The sequence below is a fragment of the Pseudopipra pipra genome, chromosome 15, assembly GCF_036250125.1.
Source record: "Pseudopipra pipra isolate bDixPip1 chromosome 15, bDixPip1.hap1, whole genome shotgun sequence".
NCBI classification, from domain to species: domain Eukaryota; kingdom Metazoa; phylum Chordata; class Aves; order Passeriformes; family Pipridae; genus Pseudopipra; species Pseudopipra pipra.
Window position 1 is genome coordinate 5048252 of NC_087563.1, and position 22985 is coordinate 5071236.

Below are 22985 nucleotides of genomic sequence, written 5' to 3' on the forward strand. Positions count from 1 at the left end.
GGCACCACCTGACACTTATGATCTTGTTGCACACATGGACTGAAGGTTTATGAGCTTTACACGTCTGATGGCATGAAAATATCTGCACATACACCACTGTTCTCACTTGTAACACCATAAAAGCCAAACACACTCCTAAGGGAAGAGTCCTCATTACAGCTTGGCCCACGTGTAGCTGTAGTTTTTTGTCTCGTAGCAAATCATCGCTATAAAGAGCTGTGGGAATATTTGTATCATAAGAAGCAAGAAAAAGCTTCCTTCCCTTTTATTCCCACCTGGGGTGTTCTCATAGAGACAGTGTGGGGAAACATGAGGTTGCCCTTAGAGATCCATTAAGGTGGCACACAAAAATGAAGGTCACACTGAAGTTTAAACCAGGAGAAGGCATGATTTCACAGAAACTTGCCCATGCCTGGAAACTCACACTAAGGCAGTACTACACATAGTTCAGGGGGAATGTCTCCACATGCACAGGGTTTCTCAAGCATTACTCACATTTCCTGAAACATCTGTCTGGGAGCTGACATCCAGGTACTGCCGGGGTAGCAAAGGGCTGGAGCTTTCCACAGACACGCTGCTGGCCCACAGGTCTGACTGGGATCCTCTGTCGTTCACAAAGCTGTCTTTTAACCTGGCCAGGCTCTAAAACCATAAAAAGTCATGAGGTGAGCTCACCCCTACTCAAAGCACCTCAGCAGCTGCATAACTTTAGCCTAACCACATGATTAACCACATGTTTGCTGAGCCCACTCAGACTCCACAAACAGGAGCTCAGGCATGGCTGGACTGCATCTCCCACAGCCTGGAGCAGCCCACATCACCATCCTGCCTGGACAGACAGGCTCTCAGCTGGACATGGCAGACCAAGAAGGCCACAAGGGTTCATTCTTAACCAATAAACCCTGAGATGAACACCAATCTCTAAGAAAGTGCTTATTACTGTTAGTTGTTATATTTTATACTTCTTATTTCCAGGATCTGAAGAACTAAAAGGCTGCAGTCCAACCACAACATAGAACTAGTTTATGTTAATAAAAATCTCAATTACATATCTGAAAGGCAAAATACTTGAATTACTTCTCAGAAATTCAATCTTCCAGCAATGGTGACACAAAATAATATAAAGTCATCTTGTTTCAATACCTGAATGAGGTCTTGTTTTTCCTTCTCCCCTGATGTGATGGCCTTCTTGAGAGCTTTCATTTCACTTAAAATGGCTTGTGCCTCATCAAGTTTGTAGCCACCTTGAGTATCAGACATTTTCATGTCAATTCTGCATAGAAATTAAAAAAAAAACAACAGTAAGCTAACACTTTATAACATCCAGTTAATTGAATCATCCTAGATGCATGCATCTTGACAGGAATTTTTAAGAAAAACACACTCCAAAGTATAACAAGGACAAGGGAAGGAACAAAGAACCCCATTCATCACTGCCTAAGTTACTCCACTCAGCAGTACCTTAAGCTTCAGAATTCTAATTTTAGCCATATCATCATCTCTTTGACTCCCTAGGGAGGACAAAGGTGCACACAAACCCCCCAAAAGGGTTTGTTTGGGCAGACTGCTGCCAGCTGCCTTGTTCCTAAGCTGGAGAGGATCAGCTATGAGAATTACCTTATTTTCAGTCATGATTTCAGAAACCAGGCACAGACTCACATGCACAGATGTATTTGCTTTCACAACCTAATTACAAACCACCTTATCCTTCCCTTTTCCCAAAGGAATTCTACCACAGTTGACATTTATAATAAATATTTCTTTAAGAGATGCCAGATGTCTAGTCATACAAAGGTAAGTACCTGAAACTTTTCCTCCCCTCACACTCCCCCTCAGGTTTTTCCTCAGTGCTCTAGATCCATGGCTCTTATAATCAAAACAATGGGCTGTGCTGTGTCATCTGTGTTGAGCCATACTGAGTAAAACTGAATACCAGATCCTGGTTCAAAATCTTCTTGCCATGAAGTCAGTTCTGACGTGGTCAATCACATACAGGCATTGATTTGAGACAACTACCCCCATGGCTGTGTACTGCTTTCAGCTGCATATGCCTAAAGATATCAGCAGCAACATATTTCAGCTTACGTTATTTAGGCAGCTATTTATAAATGTAGTGGGGGATGTATTGCAAGCCAGAAATGTTCTGCACTGAAAATAAGATCTTGAGAACACACTTACTTCTTCAGTGTTTGAAATCCATGCTCTTTGTACTGGAGCTCTTGCTTCATGTGAGCTACTTCCCTCTTGAGTTTATTAACCTGCAGCAAGGTGTCACATTTTTAGAATGATATCTTATATGGGTACTTAGGTATAGCACTACCCATTCAATTCAGAATTTATTCAGTGGAGACAGTACTCTAAACAAATTTTCCAGATAATCAGCTCATCTCAACAGCAGCAAACAGCCCTAAATGCATCCTCATCAGGACTTTATCACTGGCTAGGGTTTTATCCAGCACATGCTGTTATACCAGGGAATTAGGGCTCAAGAGAAGTTCCAACCTCATAAGCAGAAAAGTTAAGAAAAGTTCAAGAGAGACAACAATGAAACACATGTCAGGTTTACTCAGAAATGTTTAAAACCTTCCCAGTCATTAAAAAAACTATTAAGCACCAAAACAGGAGTTACACTCCACAAAAGCCACCCTCCAAGATACCAAACTAAAAGGCCCCACTGCACGAGTAACACAGCAGGATGATAACACATATTGTAAATCCACTGACCCTACAGCTTGCTGTTTTATATTCCTCCACAGAGGCCACACTGACCTACTTTACTTTAGTCCTTTCTTCTTCCCAAACCGGGCTCTGCATGAGAGCGCACACAGCCACTGCTGACAACCCGCACTGAGCCCAGGACAAAACAGCTGCCAGTCTCTGGAGAGAACTCACAGCTCTCCAGTGCTGGGGCACAACCAGGAGCCAGCACATAGCCCACAGCGTGTCTGTGCAGCAGGATGTCCTGCCAGCTGCCAAGGAAGTCTAAAGTCTAAGGGGAAAAAAAAGTGTTTCAAAATCCCAAGATTGCAACGTTTGAAAATTCTGATAAATCGCCTCCTAGATTAAAAATGGTCACATTAGCTCTTCCAGCTGCTTTGGCATCCCCTTTTGGTATTTGCCATGAGGTCTGGAAATATCTGAAGGTTACTCATGGCAAGCAAAGGTCCCTTTGTACTACTCACCCTGGATTTTGTAGTAGCAATCTCCGCTTTGAGGATCTCCGGGTCATACTTGGAACTTGATGATGAGCCAGAGAGCACTAGAACAAATACAGCACCCAGTTTAGCAGCTTTACCTTCCTCCCCAGCACAAAGCAAGACCTCCATCACTCCTGCACACCCAGATCCCCACACATTGCTTGTGTAAGCCTTTTGCCAAATTTCCAGATCTCACCGCTTTCACAGGCAGGGAAAGGCAACGGTGCAGTCAAGTACTCCACAACAAGTGTTTGAGTTAAGTCCTGCATCTCCAGAGTCTGGATTTGTTCCAGGTTAACACACTTAACTCAAACTCCCAAACACATTCACTCCATTCAGTAGTGTGGCTTCCTGCATGTCCAAAGGCATTTAACAGGGACAGGCATTGCATGAAGGTTTACTTAATTATTTTTTTCAGACTTTCTCATTGAGCAAAACAATTCACTGAATGTTTAGGAAAAAAGGCAAAGAATGACAAGAAACTGAAAAATGCAACGCAAGCCTTCTCACAGCCTTGAGGACAAAACCAACCACACAACGTGTCATACTGGATTAAATTAATGTCCCATTAAGAGCAGAACTCTCTTCTCAGCAGCAGTTAAACCCCTTCTGCCTCAGAAGGTACAGAATCTCCCCAATGTACAATGTTGTCAGAGGTAGCTGTAGGCAAGAGAGATATTTTGATCCTTGCAGCCATCAGTTTATGCCCTATGGGAAAGCAGTTCTAGTTCTTTCAGTTTGGCTGTACTTCTCAAGACAGATCACATCACACCAGTGTTAACTCATGTTCTTAGTGTACTGCTCTGCTACACCAGCACTCAAGTAGAGTCCTCTTAAGTAAAGACTAAAAATTGTACTTCAGAGATGATGGATGGGACCCTTGTCAAACAAGAATGCTTCAGCTGACAGAAAACCACTTAAAATCTTCTAACATCAGGCACAGGATTAACCAGTGGAATTGTTCACCATAAGACATAACTCACAAGAGTGAAGCAGGGAGACAGAGGTACACTGATGGGGCTAGCAAGAACACAGAAAGTTTGCAATTATGAGGATTATAAAAAAATTTCTGGAATACTTGTAGGAAATAAATCCTCCTCTGGACATTTTCCAGCTCCTAACTAGTAAGTGAGGAGGAAATATATGGCATTCTATAGTCATTTCTGCACCAACTCTTGAAGCAACAGGTATTGATGCTTCCTGTGCAATAAAGAATACGGAGCACAAAACAGTGTTCCTCACACACACAAGAGGCAATCCACCACTGTTGGCTTTTACATGGCATAAAACACAGGCCCTCAGCTCCACAAAACAGCCACTCAACTGGGATGTTAAACTATGAAAGGCCTGGGAATGTTATCCAAGATGGCCCTTCTTGCCTTGTTTCTGTATTTTAAACAAGGGAACCAAGAAAAATACCACATAACTTCACATTTTCACACAGAGCCAACCACCACATTTTTTCCACAGTTTTTGAAGCCCACGCTGAAAAGCTGCACAGTGACACCAGTGACTGAGCCAGCCACAAGTGTGTCCCACAACAATCAGCCTTTACCAACCAGGTGTGGGGCAGTGGCTGCTTTTGAGACAAACTGAGCAAACGTGGAGAGTGACGTGGCATAACACCCCAGTCATCAGAGGAGCAGCCTCATGCACGTTTACTGTCCTAGCGGGTTCACGACAGAGGAAGCCACTGGTTAAGAGTTCACTAAGTACTCACGGCTGGTCTGAGAGCCCAGTTTGTGCTCCCAAACATCATGAAGCTGCCGATATTCCTGCTGGGCCAATTCAAGCCTCTGCTGCTTCACTTGACAGATCTCCTTCTGTGCAGCAATCGCCTCCTGGGCCAGGACCAGGTAGTCTTTGAGCATGTGCTCCTGCTCCCGCCGCCATTGCACCCGGGGGTCTTCTATCTGGGTAGTTTCTTGGACAGAAAACAGGAGAAAGCCAGATCAACAGAATGCAGGTTTGTTCTGCTGCCTGGAGAAGCTCCACTGTCTATGACAATATTTTAAAATAGCCCCTTGCCTGTAATAAAGAATGTGGAATAAGGATATTTTCCTTTTTTCTTAGGAGGTGACCATTGATCCACAATGAATTCCAATGAGTTTTGCTGAATCACTGTGTAGAACAATTCATTACAAAATCATCATACAACTCTCCAACTCCTCTGCTGCTGAAGCCACCCTGGTTCTGGCTCTTAAAAACATCCACCCAAGAACATGCACACACAGCTCTAAGATACTGACATTGACTGTTAGACTTATCTTTATTGCAACTGCTTTATAACATTACTAATAAAATACCTCTACTGTTTCACTGATTAAAAAAACCCTTCAGAAAATATCATTGCCACATGACTGCATTATACTGCATCTGACAACATGAAAGCATTTACAACTCTGCCCGTCCTCTTTGGCTGCCAAGTGGCTTTTATTAAAGAGGGGAAAGAAAACCCTCTCACTCTGATTCCATAGGTAAGTAAAAACAAAGACTCATCAAATCACAGGATGTATTTGTGAAACCTTCTTAAATGACATTATACAAACAGCATCTCAGAAGGGGAGCAAACAATTCCTTCACCAAAAGCAGGGACAGCAGTAAATCACTGAGGAATACAGGAGGAATACTGAAGGTGACACAGGCAATGCAGCCATGAGCAGTTACACCACTTCCATCTCTGTTACCCCAGCACAACCAACACATTGCTTTCCAGGTTTCTAATTGTGAAAAAGGCATAAGGTCACAGACACACAGCTGGTCCTAATACTAATGAAGCAAATTTATTGTCAGTGTTTGTCTCTGTTTTGTGAGGAAGTGTCCAAAACATTTTTCATTTCTATTTCAAGGCTATTACCTGTTCTTGTTTGGAACAGGTTCCAATATTCAGTTGACCAAGAGCTCTGAACTGTCTAAACTAACACGCTTGAATAAGGATGTCTAGTTACCACATAATGAATAATTAATAAAAAGGACCTGCTTGAAACTACCAGTAGGAATCTAATCTGCATATCTTAAGAGCCTCTTTAAATATTTAGTAAAAGCTGCCAGGGTGGAAGGTATGAGCAGCTCTTGAGTGAGTCAGGTATAATACTAACACTGGAATGCACAGGATGTAGGGAAGAGAACAGTTGGACAATAATCCCAGGAGCAGAACCAGAAATAAAGGATTTTACCCAAGGGATGGACACACATCCATTTTCACAAGCTGTCTGTGATCATGCTGAGGAGAAAATTAACAGGCTATTCCAGCAATAACTTCTTTTAACAGTATCTCAAGACTCAGAAGAACACATGGCACTTCAAATTACACAGCAAAACTTGGAGAAGCTGCAAAAAGTGATTAAAAAAAAACCAGTATAGCTCGTAGAAGCATTTCAACAAAAAGTCCTTTATGGGTCCTGCAAGCAGAAGCAACATTTCAGCCAATGTAACATTAAAGCTAAGCCTGGGCCTGAAAAACTGCCCCAAAATAACCTGAGGAAAAAGCTGCTTGTGCCAGCTGTAGGTGCTGGTGCCCTCATGGACAGCACTACAGCCTCTCTTAGAGGGAGCAAAAGAAAAGTCACAAGGATACAGGACCTATAAGGCTCTGAAATCCCCAGGCTCCTGCCTCTGTTCTTGTACCCAAATCCCATTTTCATACAACCATGACCCACACCCAGATGGAGTAACTCCCTTTACTTTACAGTTGAATCAGAAGGGGAAAGTCTGCTGTGAGTTACCCAGAGAGCTGACCCCCCGCATTCCCAGACACCCAGATTCCCTGGACTAGATTCCATGAATAAGCACCAGGAACTGTGACTCAGGACTCTTTAATTTCAAGCATAATAAGTATCTTGGCAAAATACCCACAACTCTTGAGTCTAATTCAGGACACTGGGTCATAAGTCTACATAGACATAAGGTCTTCAAGCCTGGCCATTTCCAGTTTTTCCTTAGACTAGCAGCCCATTATTCCCATAATCCCAAGAAGGGTGGTGGAAGCTGCTGCAGGGAAATCCCTCCACTATAAGCAACCAGGAACAAGACTATAAAAACATACAATCCTGAACACCTCTGTTAGGTGGGGAAGCTCTGCCACTGCCCCAAGCCCATACAGCGTCTGACACAGGGAATCCTTAGAGACCAGCTCAGGGAGAGGGTGGAAAACACATTTAGGTATTGAAATGCTTTGTTTCCATACTTTATTCTAAATATTCACCTCCACCTTTACAGTAATCACAGCACTAACTGTATTCCCTTGATTGCAGCTTTGAGCTTTGGTTTTCAAACATGTAATACCAATAAATGAAAATGCTGGCCAAGGGCTCTCGATGGGCCCCAGCTACTGAGAAATGCAAAATACATTCAAAAGTGAAATGAAAGGGCTATAGAAATGAAGGCTATTACATCATGTGTTGTCTTGTGAATTTTTAATTTAATGTTGAGCTTGTCATAAATAAATCTGGTTGTTTCATGTTGGAGGAATGTAGCCTTACCCTGCTTGCATCAGCATCATTTCTGTGTGCAAATCAAATTCCAAAGAAGTTTTCCCAGAGAGATACACTCAGGGCTATGCATTAATACTGTATTAGGAATACTCTGGGTACTCAATTCAATTTAATTGTATTTATTTTCCCTCAGAGGGGTGGTTAGAATTGTTCTCCATCTCACTTCTTTTAATGGCTCATGGCTTTAAATTTAGTTTAAGTCTGTCCTTGGGCTTGTTTCTGATAATTAGTCTCAAGCACTTAAGCAGCAAGAACCAATATGGCTCCATCCTCTTCATACCTTCTGATGACAGTTCCTTCCTGCCAGGGAATCTGCAAGAGACCTTGGAGAGGAAGAAGGTTTTGGACACCCTCCAGAGGATACTTCAACATAAACCACAAGGATGAGCTGCTGGATTAGGTTAAGGTAAGTGGATATGTTTTGCTTTATCATGATTTGGATGAGAGCTGGCATAAGAAATAGGGTCAGGAGTTGGCTTCTCTTCTTTTTAACCTTCTAGTTGAAAGTCTTGTAGCCTCTGACATCCCACAGAAGAGTAACTTTTTAAAAGCAACTGTTGTTTTAATAAGCAGGTGTCAGCACAGTTTGAAGGCTTCTCTGCATGCCCCTGAATCCTGTGGTGCTTTTGAGTGGTGCTGACCAGGGGTAACAGCCCTCCCAGACCTGCAACCAGACCTGTGCACGGTCACCCTGGGGCCAACCCTTTCCTTCTCCACTATCCTTTCCTGTAAAAAGTAAAACCTAACGTCCCATGCCACACAGAAAAATACTTAGGATAAAGCCATTTAAAGATATGTAAATCCTGTGATTTTAGGGTGACATAAGCTCTAAATAACAATATTTGTGGAACCTTCACATCCAGAAACTTTCAATCTTTGTATTGCAGAGGTCGAGCAGTGCTTTTTGGGAATAGGCTTTTTTCAGTCTGCATTTTTAATACCCAAGAGAAGTTGCTAAAGCCTGGATGAATTTTTGGCATTTCTGAAGAAGGGTATGTAGATGAAGATACTCAAGGGAAGAAGAAAAAAAATCAAGGAAAAAAAAAAAAAAGCCACATCAGGCTTCCACATTCTTATTTTTAAAAAGATCTTGATACTTGATGAGAAAAAATATGCTGAAGCTCTCAGTTGAAGTCCTAGAAGTAGACTTAAAAAAATCCCACAACTTTGAGGCACTTCTGTCTTAATTTTAAAAGTTTTTCTCTTTGTATGAGTCACAAGCTCTCCCAAAAGAGCCTGAGCATGGTTCTGCTGTGAAATTCTGGACTGCAATTGGAGCTGCTCTATAAAGAGAATCAAAGTCACGAATTTATTTTGTTTATTACTTTTTCAGGGGATTTGTTCTAGCACAACCCAATACACTTATCCTAACAATACCTGCAATGATATATCAAATGCTGTATTTTCTCACAATTCAAATGAGCTTATAAAGTTAACTTTTTTGGCCTATCAAGCATTCTAAGAAAGAGTATAGTTTGAGGACACAGAATAAAAACACCACAAGCCTGAACTTGCACACATCTCAGGAGTTTCCTCTCCAGCACAGGCAGTGCAAGCTCCTGCAGCACAGGGAGCTCGTGCTGTCATTCAGTTGATCCCTGCCAGGGGAATCAACACAAGACCTTTGCACTGTTTCTGATGGTCTCGCCGCAGGGACAAATTCCAGGCTAAGAACAAACTCCAGATCTCTGCTGCTTAGTTGGGCTCCTCAGCAGAACCAAATCTCACAGAGGTGTGTCCATAGGATTAGCTCAAACGTGACTGCCAATTTGAAGACTGCAAACCAAAATGTCTCAGATTCCTGTTTAGAGAGGGAAGTGCCTTGTTCAATGGAGAAGGACAGGATCTGATTTCACGAGCTGCAGATCTCAGATCTACTCTAAAACACGCTGTTAGCAATGTGGTTTAGTGTTCAGTATATTTTAACACAGGCACAAAACAATCACTCTGCAAAAACACAATAAGATGTCACTTACTGGTGTTGTGGTCTATGTAATAGACTCCAACCTGAGGGTCATAAGCTTCTTCCCATCCTAATGGCAACTCATCACTAATGCAGTCTGCAAAGGTTAGTGGCTTAGTGTACCTGAAATGCAAAGTAATATTTAGCATGAATAAAAGAACACTTTCACATCTCTATTCCAAACAACTGACCAGAAAACAAGAGCCACAAGGGCTCCAGTATCAAAACCAAAGGAAGTTGAAAACTACATTAAAGCTTTTGTTCTTATCATATAATACTCCACCAACTCTTCCCTTTCTTCATCTGAAGTTACAGCAAGAGGAATTCATTCTGACAGAGCTCCAGAGCCTTGCCTGGCTCAGCCAGTACTTGCTTGACAAAGGAACATTAAGAACTTTGCCAGAAACAATCCTTGTCTCTCAAGTGAAAGAACAAGACTGTTTGCAGGCAAGTCCTGTACCAAAAATATGTAGACAAGAAGGAGCAAGATGAGAAATGCAATTTGCATAGCATGAATAATTAAGACTGCACAATCAATAGCAAGTGCCGAGGTCTGTGGGACCACTTGTCATGCAACTCCTCTCATTTGCATTGCAATATGTTCTGTTTCATTAATGACAAACTAGATTAGTTTCTCAGTATCACAAAATGTGTAACCCGCTCCATCCGAATGAGGAAGTATTTCCACAGCACTGCTCTGATGAGTTTTTCTATTAGAGACCACATCCAGCAACACTCTGAGGGCTTGTATGGCTGAACACAAAGCTCAAAGTACCCACTCCTTGAGCGACCCCACAGATTTTAATCACCAAATCCATGTCCCTTTCCTCCCTTTGACTCTGAGTTAATGAGCTTCAGCTTGCCCCAACAAAACTCCTAACCAAACACAGCGCTGCAGGGAGGCACAAGCCAGGAAGAATTAATCTTGCAGGTGTCTCATCTCCAGCTGCCAAAAGCACAATATGCCACAGGTCCACAGATCCACCACACAACCCCAGTGCACGTGGTATATCTGGAAGGGGGGCCATGCCTTCATGTTGGGACTCACAGGTTTGAATTACTGTGACTTACCAGGGGAGCCCTTTGAGCAGAAAGCACAGCACACACTGTACAGCACCACAGCCCCTCTCCAGCAGGCACATGCTGAGAGCAACTGGGTCAAAAAGCAGCCATGGAGCTGTACCCAACTCTGCCACACACGAGCAGCACGTCACAGGGAGGTAAGGGGGTAGGAGAGCAAGTCTCCAACCCACTGGGAAAGACTGAACAGGTTTGCAGAAAGTCTTTGGTATCCAAAGATAATTCAGCAGAGCTGACAGCTTGACAAAGAGTTTAAGTTCTGAGCATACTTCACCTGGAAGCACTGAGCAACCCACTGGTAACTCCATATTACAGTCACCTTACAGTGTTAAGGGGAATTTTAGGAAAAAAAGCCTCTAGCCAGAAGTAGTGCAACATAATTCCCCTCAGATATGATCCATATGCCTGGTATGCAGTCAGAACAAGTTGGGAACATTTCTGTAAAAGCCACGTAAGCCACTAAGACCTCTACTTACCTGATGCTGCATTTCCCTTTCAACACATTGCCTTTGCCATAAGAAGCAGCATTTGAATCACTATTTTCTCAGAAAATTTCAATTTAATTTAAAGCTCTGCAGTGCAAAAAAACTCAGAGCTCCACAGCATAGAACTGTGAAACTTTCTCAATAAAGTTTCACCGAAGGGTTTGTTTTTACCGTTGTTAATCTAGATTGTGTACCAAAAGCATGTTTGTATAGAAAATAGAGGTTACCTGAAAATAAAATAGAATCTCAATACTTGTGATTGCTATCCCTTATCCCATGTTATTCCCCATGATCAAGCTGTTTCCTCAGCCTGAGTGTGCTGCTGAGCTGATCAAATCAAAGACGCACAAGGGTAAAAATGCAAAGCAAGGTCAGATACAAGGCACTCTCTGGAGATAACACAGATGAAAGTGCAGCAGCAAACGTGCTGGCAATTTTAAGTTAAACACCGGGGTTAGCACTTTCACCCTCTCTGCAAATGGCATCTGCTTTTGTTCAATGTTAGTGGTTTGTGTAGAAGCAGGACAGGTAGGGAAGAGTGAAGTGCTAAATGCTGAACTTTGGAGAACCTGCTCCCACCCCTGAGAGGGCACAGGCATATTGGGATCACAGAATATGCTGAGTTGGAAGGGGCCCATCAGGATCATGAATTCCAACTCCTGGCCCTGCACAGGACACCCCAACAATCCCACCATGTGCTTGACCGTGTTGTCCAAACACTTCTCGAACTCAGACAGGCTTGGTGCTGTGACCACTGCACCAGGGAGCCTGTTCCAGTGCCCAACCACCCTCTGGGTGAAGAACCTTTCCCTGTTATCCTGCCTTCAGGATGGTCATGCATTTGCAAAAAACCAACTCAACTTCACACACATCAGGAAACGAAGCATGATGACACTTCAGTGTAACTGCTGAGGACTTGGTTGTAGTAATTATTTGATTGCCCTGATAAGCAGGACATTGTTCTCCCATTGCCCAATATTCCATAAAAAATATTCAGTGAAAAGTTTTCACCTGTAGTCCATGACAAAGCCTAGATTTAACACTAATTAGATGCTACTTGGAAAAAGGGAAAGGAAGACAAGTTACTATATATAAACAAAGTCAGCAGGGGTAGAGTGTGTCAGCTAGACCACAGGAAGTCCAGGGGTCTTCTCCTGTGCAACATTTGATAAGTAACATTCAAAATACTGCTGTGGATTGGTGATATGATTGCTGTTTTGCTACTTCTATAGAGAGATTTGTAAGAAGAGATGCAATTCCATCCTGGGTTTGCAGTCTCTGACATTCCACCCTACAGATTGATTAAACCAGGAGCCATGCCTTTCCCATGTCCCAGCTACAGTGCTCAACATTTTTGGTGAGTGATCCAAGCATCCCTCAACATGGAGCAGTAATTAAACCCATACTTCAAATACATTAGTTGAGGGTGTGCTACAGACATAAAACATACCTCAGTATCTTAATTAGCATTACATACTGAACAGAGTTTCTGCAGCAGAATTTCGCTCAAGAATCACACCTAACACTAATATCAAACTCTTTTTTTGGTTAAGAACAAGCAAAACCAAACCAAAAACCCAGTGTTGAGCTGCACTATCAGCCCTAGGTCTTGGGAATACTTTCATCAGGGAATGGCACTGCAGTGCCAAAGTTTAATACCAAACTTATAAAGCTTCTGTTCAGCTTTTGTCCAGTTCTACTTTGTTAGAAACAGCTGAATTCCTTCTAAATGTGCTCAGGAACTGTCAGACTCAGTAGGAAGCCAGGACCAAGCAACTGAAGGATGCTTATTCCTATTTTCCATATGAAATGCAATGCATGAACTACATCCAGCCAGTTCTTTCAGCTGGAGTTTTGGAAAAGGGGGAGAAAAATCAAGGCAGGATCAGTCTGCTCTAGCAATGACACAAGCCAACTGGAGACTTGCCAGTTACTAGGGCTCAGAAATAGACAATTATCTCACTTTTGAGACTCGTATTCTCAGCATATCTCAACGAGCACCCATCACCAAGCACGGACTAGGGCCATCCTCCCTGGCTGACCACAAGCTTCCAACTATCCTATTTGTAGAGAGGAGTAACTACTCATTAAAGGAGAAATTTGTCATTCAGCTAGCAAACAGAAGAGTAATTAGTTTTATAAGTAAGTGAGTAATTCCATTTGTTAGAGACAAAAGAGTTATTTCCCCAAATAACTGCACCTTCATAACCATAGTACCTACTTTCCTAAGCTTCTTTTCCTTGCTGTTGTGGGAAACACTGGCACAAATCAAAGCAGCAATGCTACAATTGCAGATGAAAGACATGCAATGTATTGTGTAGCCAGACTCTGAATACAGCATAAAAAGAAAAAGGAGATTATTTCCTTGTTTTAAGGTATGATTTTAGGGTTTGTTATGAAGACTGAAATAAACCAATTTTCCAGAAGAGGCCCAAAAATGAAGCATTTCCCTAAGCACATTCACAATGTAACATGAGGGATTAAACGAGCAAAAGGAGAAGTTTCTTTTTCACAGCAAGACATGATTTAGTTAGTGTATTATTCCTGCATAAAACAGGACTGTTCCTGCATGTGGGAAGTTGAAGCTAGGACACAACTGCAGGTCTATTCTTTTGAAACATCTCCTTTACAATTCATAAAGCTTCCTGATCTGCTTTGGAAAAAATCTCATCAACTCAGTCAAACCATGTTATCATATAACAGGTCCTCTCTGTAGGCAGACTCGAAGCAGCAACCTACAAAAATGGACCCCCTGCCCCAATGTGCTATTAACTAAGGAAGGAATGGTTTGTGCATTCCTTACCCTCCTCTGTTAGGGAAACCTCCAGATTCATTCATCCAGCTTTCAAACAAAAGCAACGCACCCAAAAGTTCAGCAAATCTTGACTTTGACTTCTGATCTCCAGTCCCAAAGAGGGAACCAAGGGGGCAAACAAAGTCTGTAGATACAGCACTTTTTTATTAAACCCAAACTGGTCTAGTTAGAAGAGATGACACTAAGACACGAGTCTTGTCTGCATCTTCTAGCCATGCAAGATTTGCTTTAATGCATCAGCTAGACCAGAACTACTCTTCAAGTGCTTCATCTGCTTCTCAGCTGAGCTTGGTGTGGAGGTCTACAAGAGAAACCAGTCTGAGATAGAGAAGATATTTGTAAATCATACCCTAACTCTGTCCTTCTAGCTCACCCCTAAGGAACCCATATGTTCACCTCATTTCAACTCACCTGTATCTCACATTCATCGTACCTGTGACTGCCCTTCCCCCATTAGCTACATTTTAATCAAAGTCATTATTAGAAATATTTAGCATTTTGAAAATGAAACATAAACCTAGATTTATCCATTTACATCCTATGTTCTTAGTTTTCAGTAGGTTAGTTTTTAATTTAATTGCATTCAAGAAATCCAAATTTACTTGAACAAGTGCAAATGCTCATCAAGGCACCTGGAAACCAGGTGCCCACAGCAACCACCACACACAGCAGGTCAAGGACACCATTTCAGAAACTAATCCTGATAAACAGAGATAAAAGATAACGGCATCACCCAAATTCCTAACCTGAGGAGCATCTGACAGTCTCCAGGTAGAGGCAGACTGAGGAGTGCTCACCCATCAGCTATGCTGAACATACTGAGGCACTTCCATGTTTCCAAAACGTTTGCCCCCAGTAGATCAACTATTTGTTCAGCAAATGATGTTCAAATCCCACTGCTACATCAGGAAATAGAAAGTTAGTTTCCTACCTCTACTTTCTAAGTCACAACATTTTCAAACGAGAAGGGTTTCTATACTTCTTATTTTTGATCACCTTCAGTTTCTATCCCAGATAAAACTGGAAGTCAATGTTATCATGTGCAAACAGTATTAAATGGAAACTCGCTCATCTCAGATTCAGAAAGCCGTTCTATATTCTTTAACTCCACTGTTGTCAATCAAAAACCTCATTACGCAGGAAACTGAAGGCAAATAATCCTTGTATAACCAGTTTTTGATTGACAGAAGGTTTGTTAAACGTGTCTGTACAGAGATTCCTGATGGGAGCAGGAGATGGGTGACCTGCGCCACTTACAAATCTGGAGTTAATGCTACAAAGGCAACAAAAATCAGTTCTGAACCTCTTAAACCAGGAAAAGGTATTTTTGTAATTACTGGATTTCAGTATCAATTGGTGGCCCACAGCAACTGAGCAAACTCACAGGCAGCTGTCAGTAAAAGTGTGCCTGTCCGTAAATGTGCAGTCGGCAAACACTGCCTGTGGGTCACCGAGATGGGGACCTTTATAAACCAACAGTGCACTGCCAAGCCTCTACACCTCACATAAACCCACTTAATCCCTATGTTTGCAGGGTTCCTCAGACCCATAACAAAGTAAAGCCATTTAAACAGGAGAGCCTTATGTTAATCAGTTCAGCACAGATCACATGGCCTTACATGAAATCCTTCATGACTCCCTGCCGGTGAAACGACAGACCAGGGGATTTCCTGCAGGTTGCTGCACCCATTGCAGCAGCTCCCTGCACAAGGAACAAAGGCAGCACCTGGATCACTCAGGACATTCATGCCAGCTCCTCTTACAGCTACAGCATAAGCCACCAAACCCTAAAAACCAGCTTTCCAGCTCTGTTCAGGTCTCCCCTTCCCTGCTGCACTCACAGGTACACAGCAAGCATACGAGTCACACAGGTTCATGGGCAAGAAGTCAAGCCAGGTAATAAAATAATGAGTTGTGGCAGATACTTCCACTCACATCATTTCTCTTACAAAAGCAAACAGTTTTTAAACCCAGCATTTTGTGGGAGAAGCTTGGAGTCAGATTTTATTTTCAGTGGCTTCTGCTCATTATGTGCAGGATGTGCTGCACGGACCAGGATAGAGAATGAGCTAAAAGCACCTAATTCCAACTGTGACACTGGGGCAGCTGTACCCAAGATCCATGTGGGTCTGAGCTTTGAGGAAGCTGTTAATGGGCAGAGCTCCTACTGTAACTCAGAAGGCTGCTGCAGGAACCACTGCCAGGAGGCTCGACACGATGACATACAAGCTTCTTTGTTTTTAATGAGGTCATCCCATTCTCAAGACAGACGATGATTATTTTTAAACTTCAGCACAGAAAGACCTATCGCTTTGCAGACAAAATTTCTAGGACTACAGCAGTCTCCTCCTCACAAAAGCTTTTAAAAATAGACTCCTACACATTTATTACTCAACTTGGTGATCCAGCCCTCAAACACACCGGGGCTATTCGTCACTATAGTAACTATTTTCCCCGGGAGCATCTTCTCTCACTGCAGGGAGAATTGCCTTTGGAGGCTGGAGGTGTGGCAGGAAGGAGGCCCTGTTCTATGATCTTGCTGGCAAAGCTTTTCTCACCCTGTCACCACACACCTGGGCACGATGAAACACTCCCTTGGATTCCCACTCCAACTGCAACTGAGGCAAAAGGTGATGAGAACAGCTCGTCCTCGCAACCAGTATCCTCAGCAGTGACACAACAGACAGCTCGGGGCCACGTGGCACCTTCAATTGCACCAAAACCTCACCGACTGTGAGGGAGTGAAAAGGGGAGACCTACACACCGAGGGGAGCAGAAAAGAGTAATTCAGACCACCACAAGCAGACAGGAACCACGAATGGGAATGTGCTTCCCAGGTAGCAAAGAGAAGCCTTTAAGAAGTGATCACAAATTTGAGAAGCTTCTTAACTATACTCCAAGGAGCCTGATGAGAGATCAGATATGACATTTCAAAGTTTTGGAAGCCAGACATTATTCCAAGACCCGCAGCAAGGCACAGCCACCCTAAACTTCTAGTAACCTCAAACACAAGTCATTTCAATGACTGTCAGTGTGTGGTCCTGGTCTTGGTCTGATAAAGGGTAACTAGGAACAGAATTACAGCCCTTACAGTACAAATGGGGTCAAGTCTGAGAAAAACACTATTTGAAGCTGTTGCTGTAAAATAAACAAATCTGCTTCAAGTACAACAGAAACATTACCAATAGAAATGCCTTAAAATAATCAACACGTGTCCTAAAGCAACTCAAACTGCAGAGCTGTTTGCTTTTCAGAAGTGCTTTCTTTTGTTGCCATGGTTATTGAGCATCTTCTCAGCCTCCTGAAGATCCCTTTCATCCTGTGTCTCCTCCTGGCCCCTAATGCTCCATGCATTGGGTCACCTCCAGGAGAAGCAAGATCAACATCTATCTTCAGAGCTTATTTTCCAAGCTGTCATAATTTTAAACATTTTTATTGACACAAGAACTCAGTTATGTCCTTTACTGCTCTTTGGCCAAGCCCTGTACCTCGTTAAGGTGATTTTGAGTCGCGTGTAATTTGCTAATTTAGACCCTTTCACATAAGCAGGTAACATCTAAATTATTCTCTTTCTACAGATATTAGTCACATGCTGCCCAAGTAGATTCTCCACAAAAGAGATTAGGAGGCACCAAAGACACCTGAAAGTCAAGCAAAAAGTCTGTATTTCAAGAATTCCAAACACAAATGCATTTATACCTTTAATAGCAATGCATTTCTATTGGTCAAACAGATTTATAGAAGCATAATACATATAATACACAATTTATGACCCCACTAGTCACTACCAGTATGCCTAGAACACATCAGTTGAACAGTTAACTGCTTGTTCTATCCACTTCTGAAAAGGCTTGCATGTTTACAAGCTCTACTTTGCACACAGTGACAGTCTGTTTGCCCATGTATTTCTTTTCAGTACAGATCATTTACCCCTGGAAGCAAAGAAACTACTAAGTTATTTGCAAGGAGAAGACCATCAAAAACCACTTACAGATTTTAGATCATTCCCAGAGATTAACAAACTGGTTCTGCAAGCAGGAAAGAGGCAAGAGGTCAGTTCATACCTTCCTAATCACTCAAATGCAAAAATTCCTGGGATAGTTCAAGGTTAAAAAGTCAGGAAATGGGAGCTGAAGCTTCTCACAACATTAACTTGCCTGCCAGCCTGTATATCCTGCATGCTTTCCTGAACTGATTAAGCAGAAAAGATATAAAAGAGTAAGGTACAACTTGATGAGAACAGTGCAACACAACTGAACTAAAAGCGTGCAAGAGTTGGAATTTAACCATGCAAGTAATTAAGATGTCTTTAGTTTTAAATGGCTGAAGTTGCTTGCAGTTCTTGTAGGATAAGCAGCCTTGCCACCTGCACAGCCTGAGTAGGTTGGCTAAAAACAAGTCAGTTCTCTCTTCGCTTGGAAGTTCAACTGTTCTCAAAGAAGGGGACTGGTCATTTCACAGTAAGGGATAAATTGTCTACCAAACATCCAGAGTAGTCAGACAAGTTTCTTGACATATTTGGGAGATTATGAACTGGAAGGCTTGTCTCTGTTCTTTCAGTCAGCATTCCTACTTCCCTGAAAGGCTGCCCATGGTGTGGGTGGCAGCAGTTTACATTGGCAAGATGCCTTGAGATAAGGAGGTGTTTAGGACAGACTCCCCCCACAACACAGCTCCTAAAGCTGTGAAATGCTTTATATACCTAATGCACTATACCTACTGCCAGGAAAAGATAAATATTTGAGATGTCAGCAAGGAGGTAAGAATGGAACAACTGCTGTCCCTCAGCATTCAGGAACACGTTATCCATGGACAGCAGCATGCAAAGACAGGCAGTGCAGCAGTGAGCACTGGGCTGACCATCCCCATGTCTGTGTAGGGGAACAGACTTGGGATTCACTCCACAACTGGACTTCATTGAGCACTGAATTTTCACTTCATGTATGGTGATGACAAACCTTAATTCTTTGAGAAGAAATGCATTTCTCACCAGCATGTTCTATCTCTACTGTGAAAAAGCAGTATGACAGTGAATACCTCCTGCGACACTGCCAGCTCCTGTGCCCTTTATTCACATGGCATTTGGAGTGGGAAAACAGACAACTCTAGGATGGCATCACTGGACTCATCTAGAGACCTAATCTACCCAATGTAGAAACCAAGCATTTCTAGCATGAAAGCCTATTTGCAAAGGGGCAAGGGAAGCACAAGAGGCTGTTTTCACATGCACATGGTTTGTATTCTGCTCCCTGCTCACCCCCTGCCAGCACTGACTCTGTACAGCAGCTTCAGCAGGACTGCCTGCTTGCTATTTCTGCATTATAAACATTCTTATTGAGTTATATAGCTATTTGATGGTCCCAATCCCAAACTGCAACATTAGCAGGCTCTCTGGTCTGCATCCTCTGCAGAACACAGTCTAGGCAAGCAGCAGGACACCACCACAGCCCATTCTGCTCTTTGCCCTAAGAAAGATCAACTGCAGCCACTCAGCTTTTATGCAATGCCTAGGTCAGTTCTGAAAATATTACTACTTGGCTCTCTGATCTGACATCAGTCCGGCAACTTGGAAACCTTGTCCAGATGGAGTTGAATCCAGCTACACAGAGGAAACTACCAAGTCAAGTGAACTCCAAAGAGGCAGTCCCAGGAGTTCATGGGCCCCTTCAATGCCATTGTAAACTCAGCAGTACCAAGTATGAAAAGGAATATTTCTGACTGCCTGCAAGAATCAGAGGAGGTGCCTGGTCACGATGATCTTGGAGCAATGGAGAAAACAGAACTAAAATCCTTCCAGTTGCAAAGCAATTGTGAATTCAAGGTACAGAATAGGTACTTCAGCATAAGCACTGCCCTGCCAACTGTAATCCATGCCATATCCTTCAAGAGGGGCAAACCAAAATTATTTCAACAGACTCAGTCTTGTGAGTTAGCACTGAAGGCAGCCTTTGGAAATGAAAGCATGGCAACTCACTTCTGATCCAAAGTGAAGAAAGTTCAGGTTGCACAGCCCTCAGCTCATGGATGCAGTGACTGCTGAAGCACATAAGCACTTGGAATTCACAGTATCAGCTTTACTATCTACTACTGCTGCTGTAAGTGTTGATGCAATGTCTTCTTAGTTCCTGAAAAGCCATACTGCATAAAAATAAACAGAAATGTCAGAACAAGAACAGATGTCTAAAACAACCTCATGAGAGTAAAGCTTTAGGAGATGTAAAGAGTTAGAAGGTAAGAGTATAGAATTCATAGGTTTAGTATCTTTTTCATCTAAAGTAACAAAGCCTTGATTTACCATGTAGTTAAGCTACAGAAAAAATCATGCCAAACTGCGTTTATAGGCAGAACTGTACAAAGCACTAAACATAGCTCAGTATTTCACACATTGCAAGGGAGTCGATACAAATCAACAAGTATTGAAGGTTGCTCGCGCATCTGAGGACAGCAAAAGTGAGATTTGCATCACCAAGTGAGTTTGATTGATTTACTCTTATAAACATCATTTATTTTTAATGATCTGCTATCAGTATGTTTTGCCAACAGATCAAATTTCTGTTAACATGGAAGTTATAATGCCTCTTGCACTTTACATTCCCCTTCCCCACCTGTCTCGTGTGGTTTAAAGCCCACTTGCAGTCCTTCTGCCAGCTCTCTGCGTGCCCAGCACACAACTCAGGAAGAACAAAAGTTTCATCTGTAAAAAGGCACAGGCCAGGGACCACAGCTTAGATCAACCTGAGGGAAGGACTCTGGTTTTGGTACTGTCTACTTTCAAGACTTCTGCAACTGTGCCACCACCATGGAAGTCTTCTTCAGGTTTAGGAGGAACATGCATTTCACCACAGGCAAAGCCAAACGTGTCAGCACCACAGTGTCTTGAAAGCACTACCAGCAAGCCCCAGAAGCAGTGTGTCACTTTTCAGAATTCAAGGGAGAAATCCTTTTGAAAAATTTGTTTCCCAGGACTGTTTACAACTCAAATTTTACTGCAGGGAGCACTACCCGAGGATCTGTGAACACAAGCTCACAGATGGAATCGATATCAAGTTGTTCACAGAGGATATAAGCAGTTAGGTATGACCAATAAATGATATCCTGATCATAAATTATCACTGGCTGCCACAAAAGTAAGGTAACATCTTTAAACATGAACATGCATATGTGCCAAAGTGTCATCTTTCACTGGCAGTTATTTTGCTGTTAAGGCCTTGTGGAGAAAAGACTGTTGTGGCCTGAGGCAGTTAACCAAGTTTCTATCTAATGCATTGTATTATAATTTTTGAAGTGTCCAACAGACCTTTACATAGGTACCAGATATCAAAAGCTTTTTAGTTACTCCTCAGTTCAAAACATACAGCATTTCTTTCCACTAAGCAAGGACTCAGCATACATACCACCTCATCACTGCTGCTCACACTTCATGCTCTAGGTATGTGTCAGAGACACACCTTACATAGTCTTATTATTAATATTTAGCTACTATTTTACTGTGGTGTATGACCAAGAGTACAGGAACCTCCTTCCAAAGGAACAATCTTCCACCTTCCACCTGGTGAAGGTGGCTAAAAACACAGTCTATTTGTGTCTCTTTGGTATCTCTGTATTCCCATTTCTCCCATGCATGTGTAGCAGGTTTGTACCTCATTCCAAGTTCCTGGCATGTACGACAGTAGAGAGACACCAGTTTCAGCACCACCACACTAATTGTTCCACATTAGAAAGTGAGGTAAACCCCAATAAACAGGCTGCATTTCATCTCAGCTTTACAAGCTGGATAACTTCAAAGAAAAAAGCCAGAGATGCTAGATTTGTCTTAATCAAGTATCGTGGCAAACAAAAGCTGAAGTTATGGCATGAAGGTCAGCAGGGGCACGTTCCACCTCCCTGAGCAGAAGCCATTGCATTCCACAGTGCCTAAGAAAAAATGCCCCAAGATCATCAGCACAAAGCCAAATTCCCAGCACACACCTAGATCCTCTAAAACTGAGAAGGATCTGGATTTGTTAAGTGAGAAAATGTTTTTACCCAAATGCTCTAAGCCAAGCATTTAGGAAGGAATTATCTAAAAGACACTGCCTGAATTCCTCCAACAAAAAGCCCCCAGCACATAAGGGTAAGTTCATATACCCACAGAGAAAGATAGGATTTTATTCTATCCTTGTTGAAAGAGAAAAAAAAACCCAAAAAAAACCCCACCACAAACCAATGAATTTTAAGTATCTGCTCCTGAAGCTGCAGTGCAGTCTCAGCAACAAAAGTACCACAGTCAAGCTGTAACTATACTTAGATTTCTTCAGGAATGCAGCATTTTTCATTTTACAGCACATACAGTGGTGTTGATTTCTTTTCTGCACTGCAAAGGTGCACTGCTTTATCTGCATGGTGTCACTTCCCTGGGACATGCTTCAGGATTAAAAGCACACAGAAAGCATTTTAGGAAAGGATCAATTTCTAGGAGATGTAGTTTCTTAACCTGAATTAGCATGTGAGTGTACAAGTACACGTGCTAGCACAGGGGAGGAAGGGAGGGAGAGTTGTCTTGGATCCAAAGCACAAAGACATCAGCAACTAAACCAGGCTAATGGTTTGTCACTCCCATAAAAAGCATCTCTCACACCTTACACCCTACACGGCTTTTCCTTGCTCGTCTTCCCAGTCCAGCAGCTCTGCTCTCCCCTGTTGCACCCTCCAAGCCCTTCCACAAACTGCTCCTGTCCCGTAAATACAGCAGAACAGCACCCAGAGTGTCCTGCCCAGTGAATTCCCAGTTGGGTTAGCGGGATTCAGCAGTCAACAGCATGCCAGGGACATGAGTTCCTGACAGGAGTGTCAGGAACAGGAGCAACACTGGGGAAAACCACAACCCCCCCTTGTTGGTTGTGATGAGCTGCCTGGCTGCTCACCAGATTTCTGGGCACCAAACTCGTAGATGAGCTTTATCTGCCATGGAAT

At 42.6% G+C, this 22985-nt stretch overlaps 1 protein-coding gene across 1 annotated transcript in view; it reads right to left on the reverse strand.

Moving 5' to 3' along the window:
* The window catches only part of WWC1 (WW and C2 domain containing 1), a 67369-nt gene that overhangs the window by 25734 nt on the left and 18650 nt on the right, over positions 1-22985 (reverse strand). Inside the window, exons 2-7 of the mRNA XM_064671579.1 lie at positions 9667-9776; positions 4918-5121; positions 3183-3259; positions 2179-2258; positions 1144-1273; positions 496-642 (exon numbers count right to left, since the gene is read on the reverse strand). Coding sequence (XP_064527649.1) covers positions 496-642; positions 1144-1273; positions 2179-2258; positions 3183-3259; positions 4918-5121; positions 9667-9776 — 748 coding nt within the window. The remainder of the gene's footprint in view (positions 1-495; positions 643-1143; positions 1274-2178; positions 2259-3182; positions 3260-4917; positions 5122-9666; positions 9777-22985) is intronic.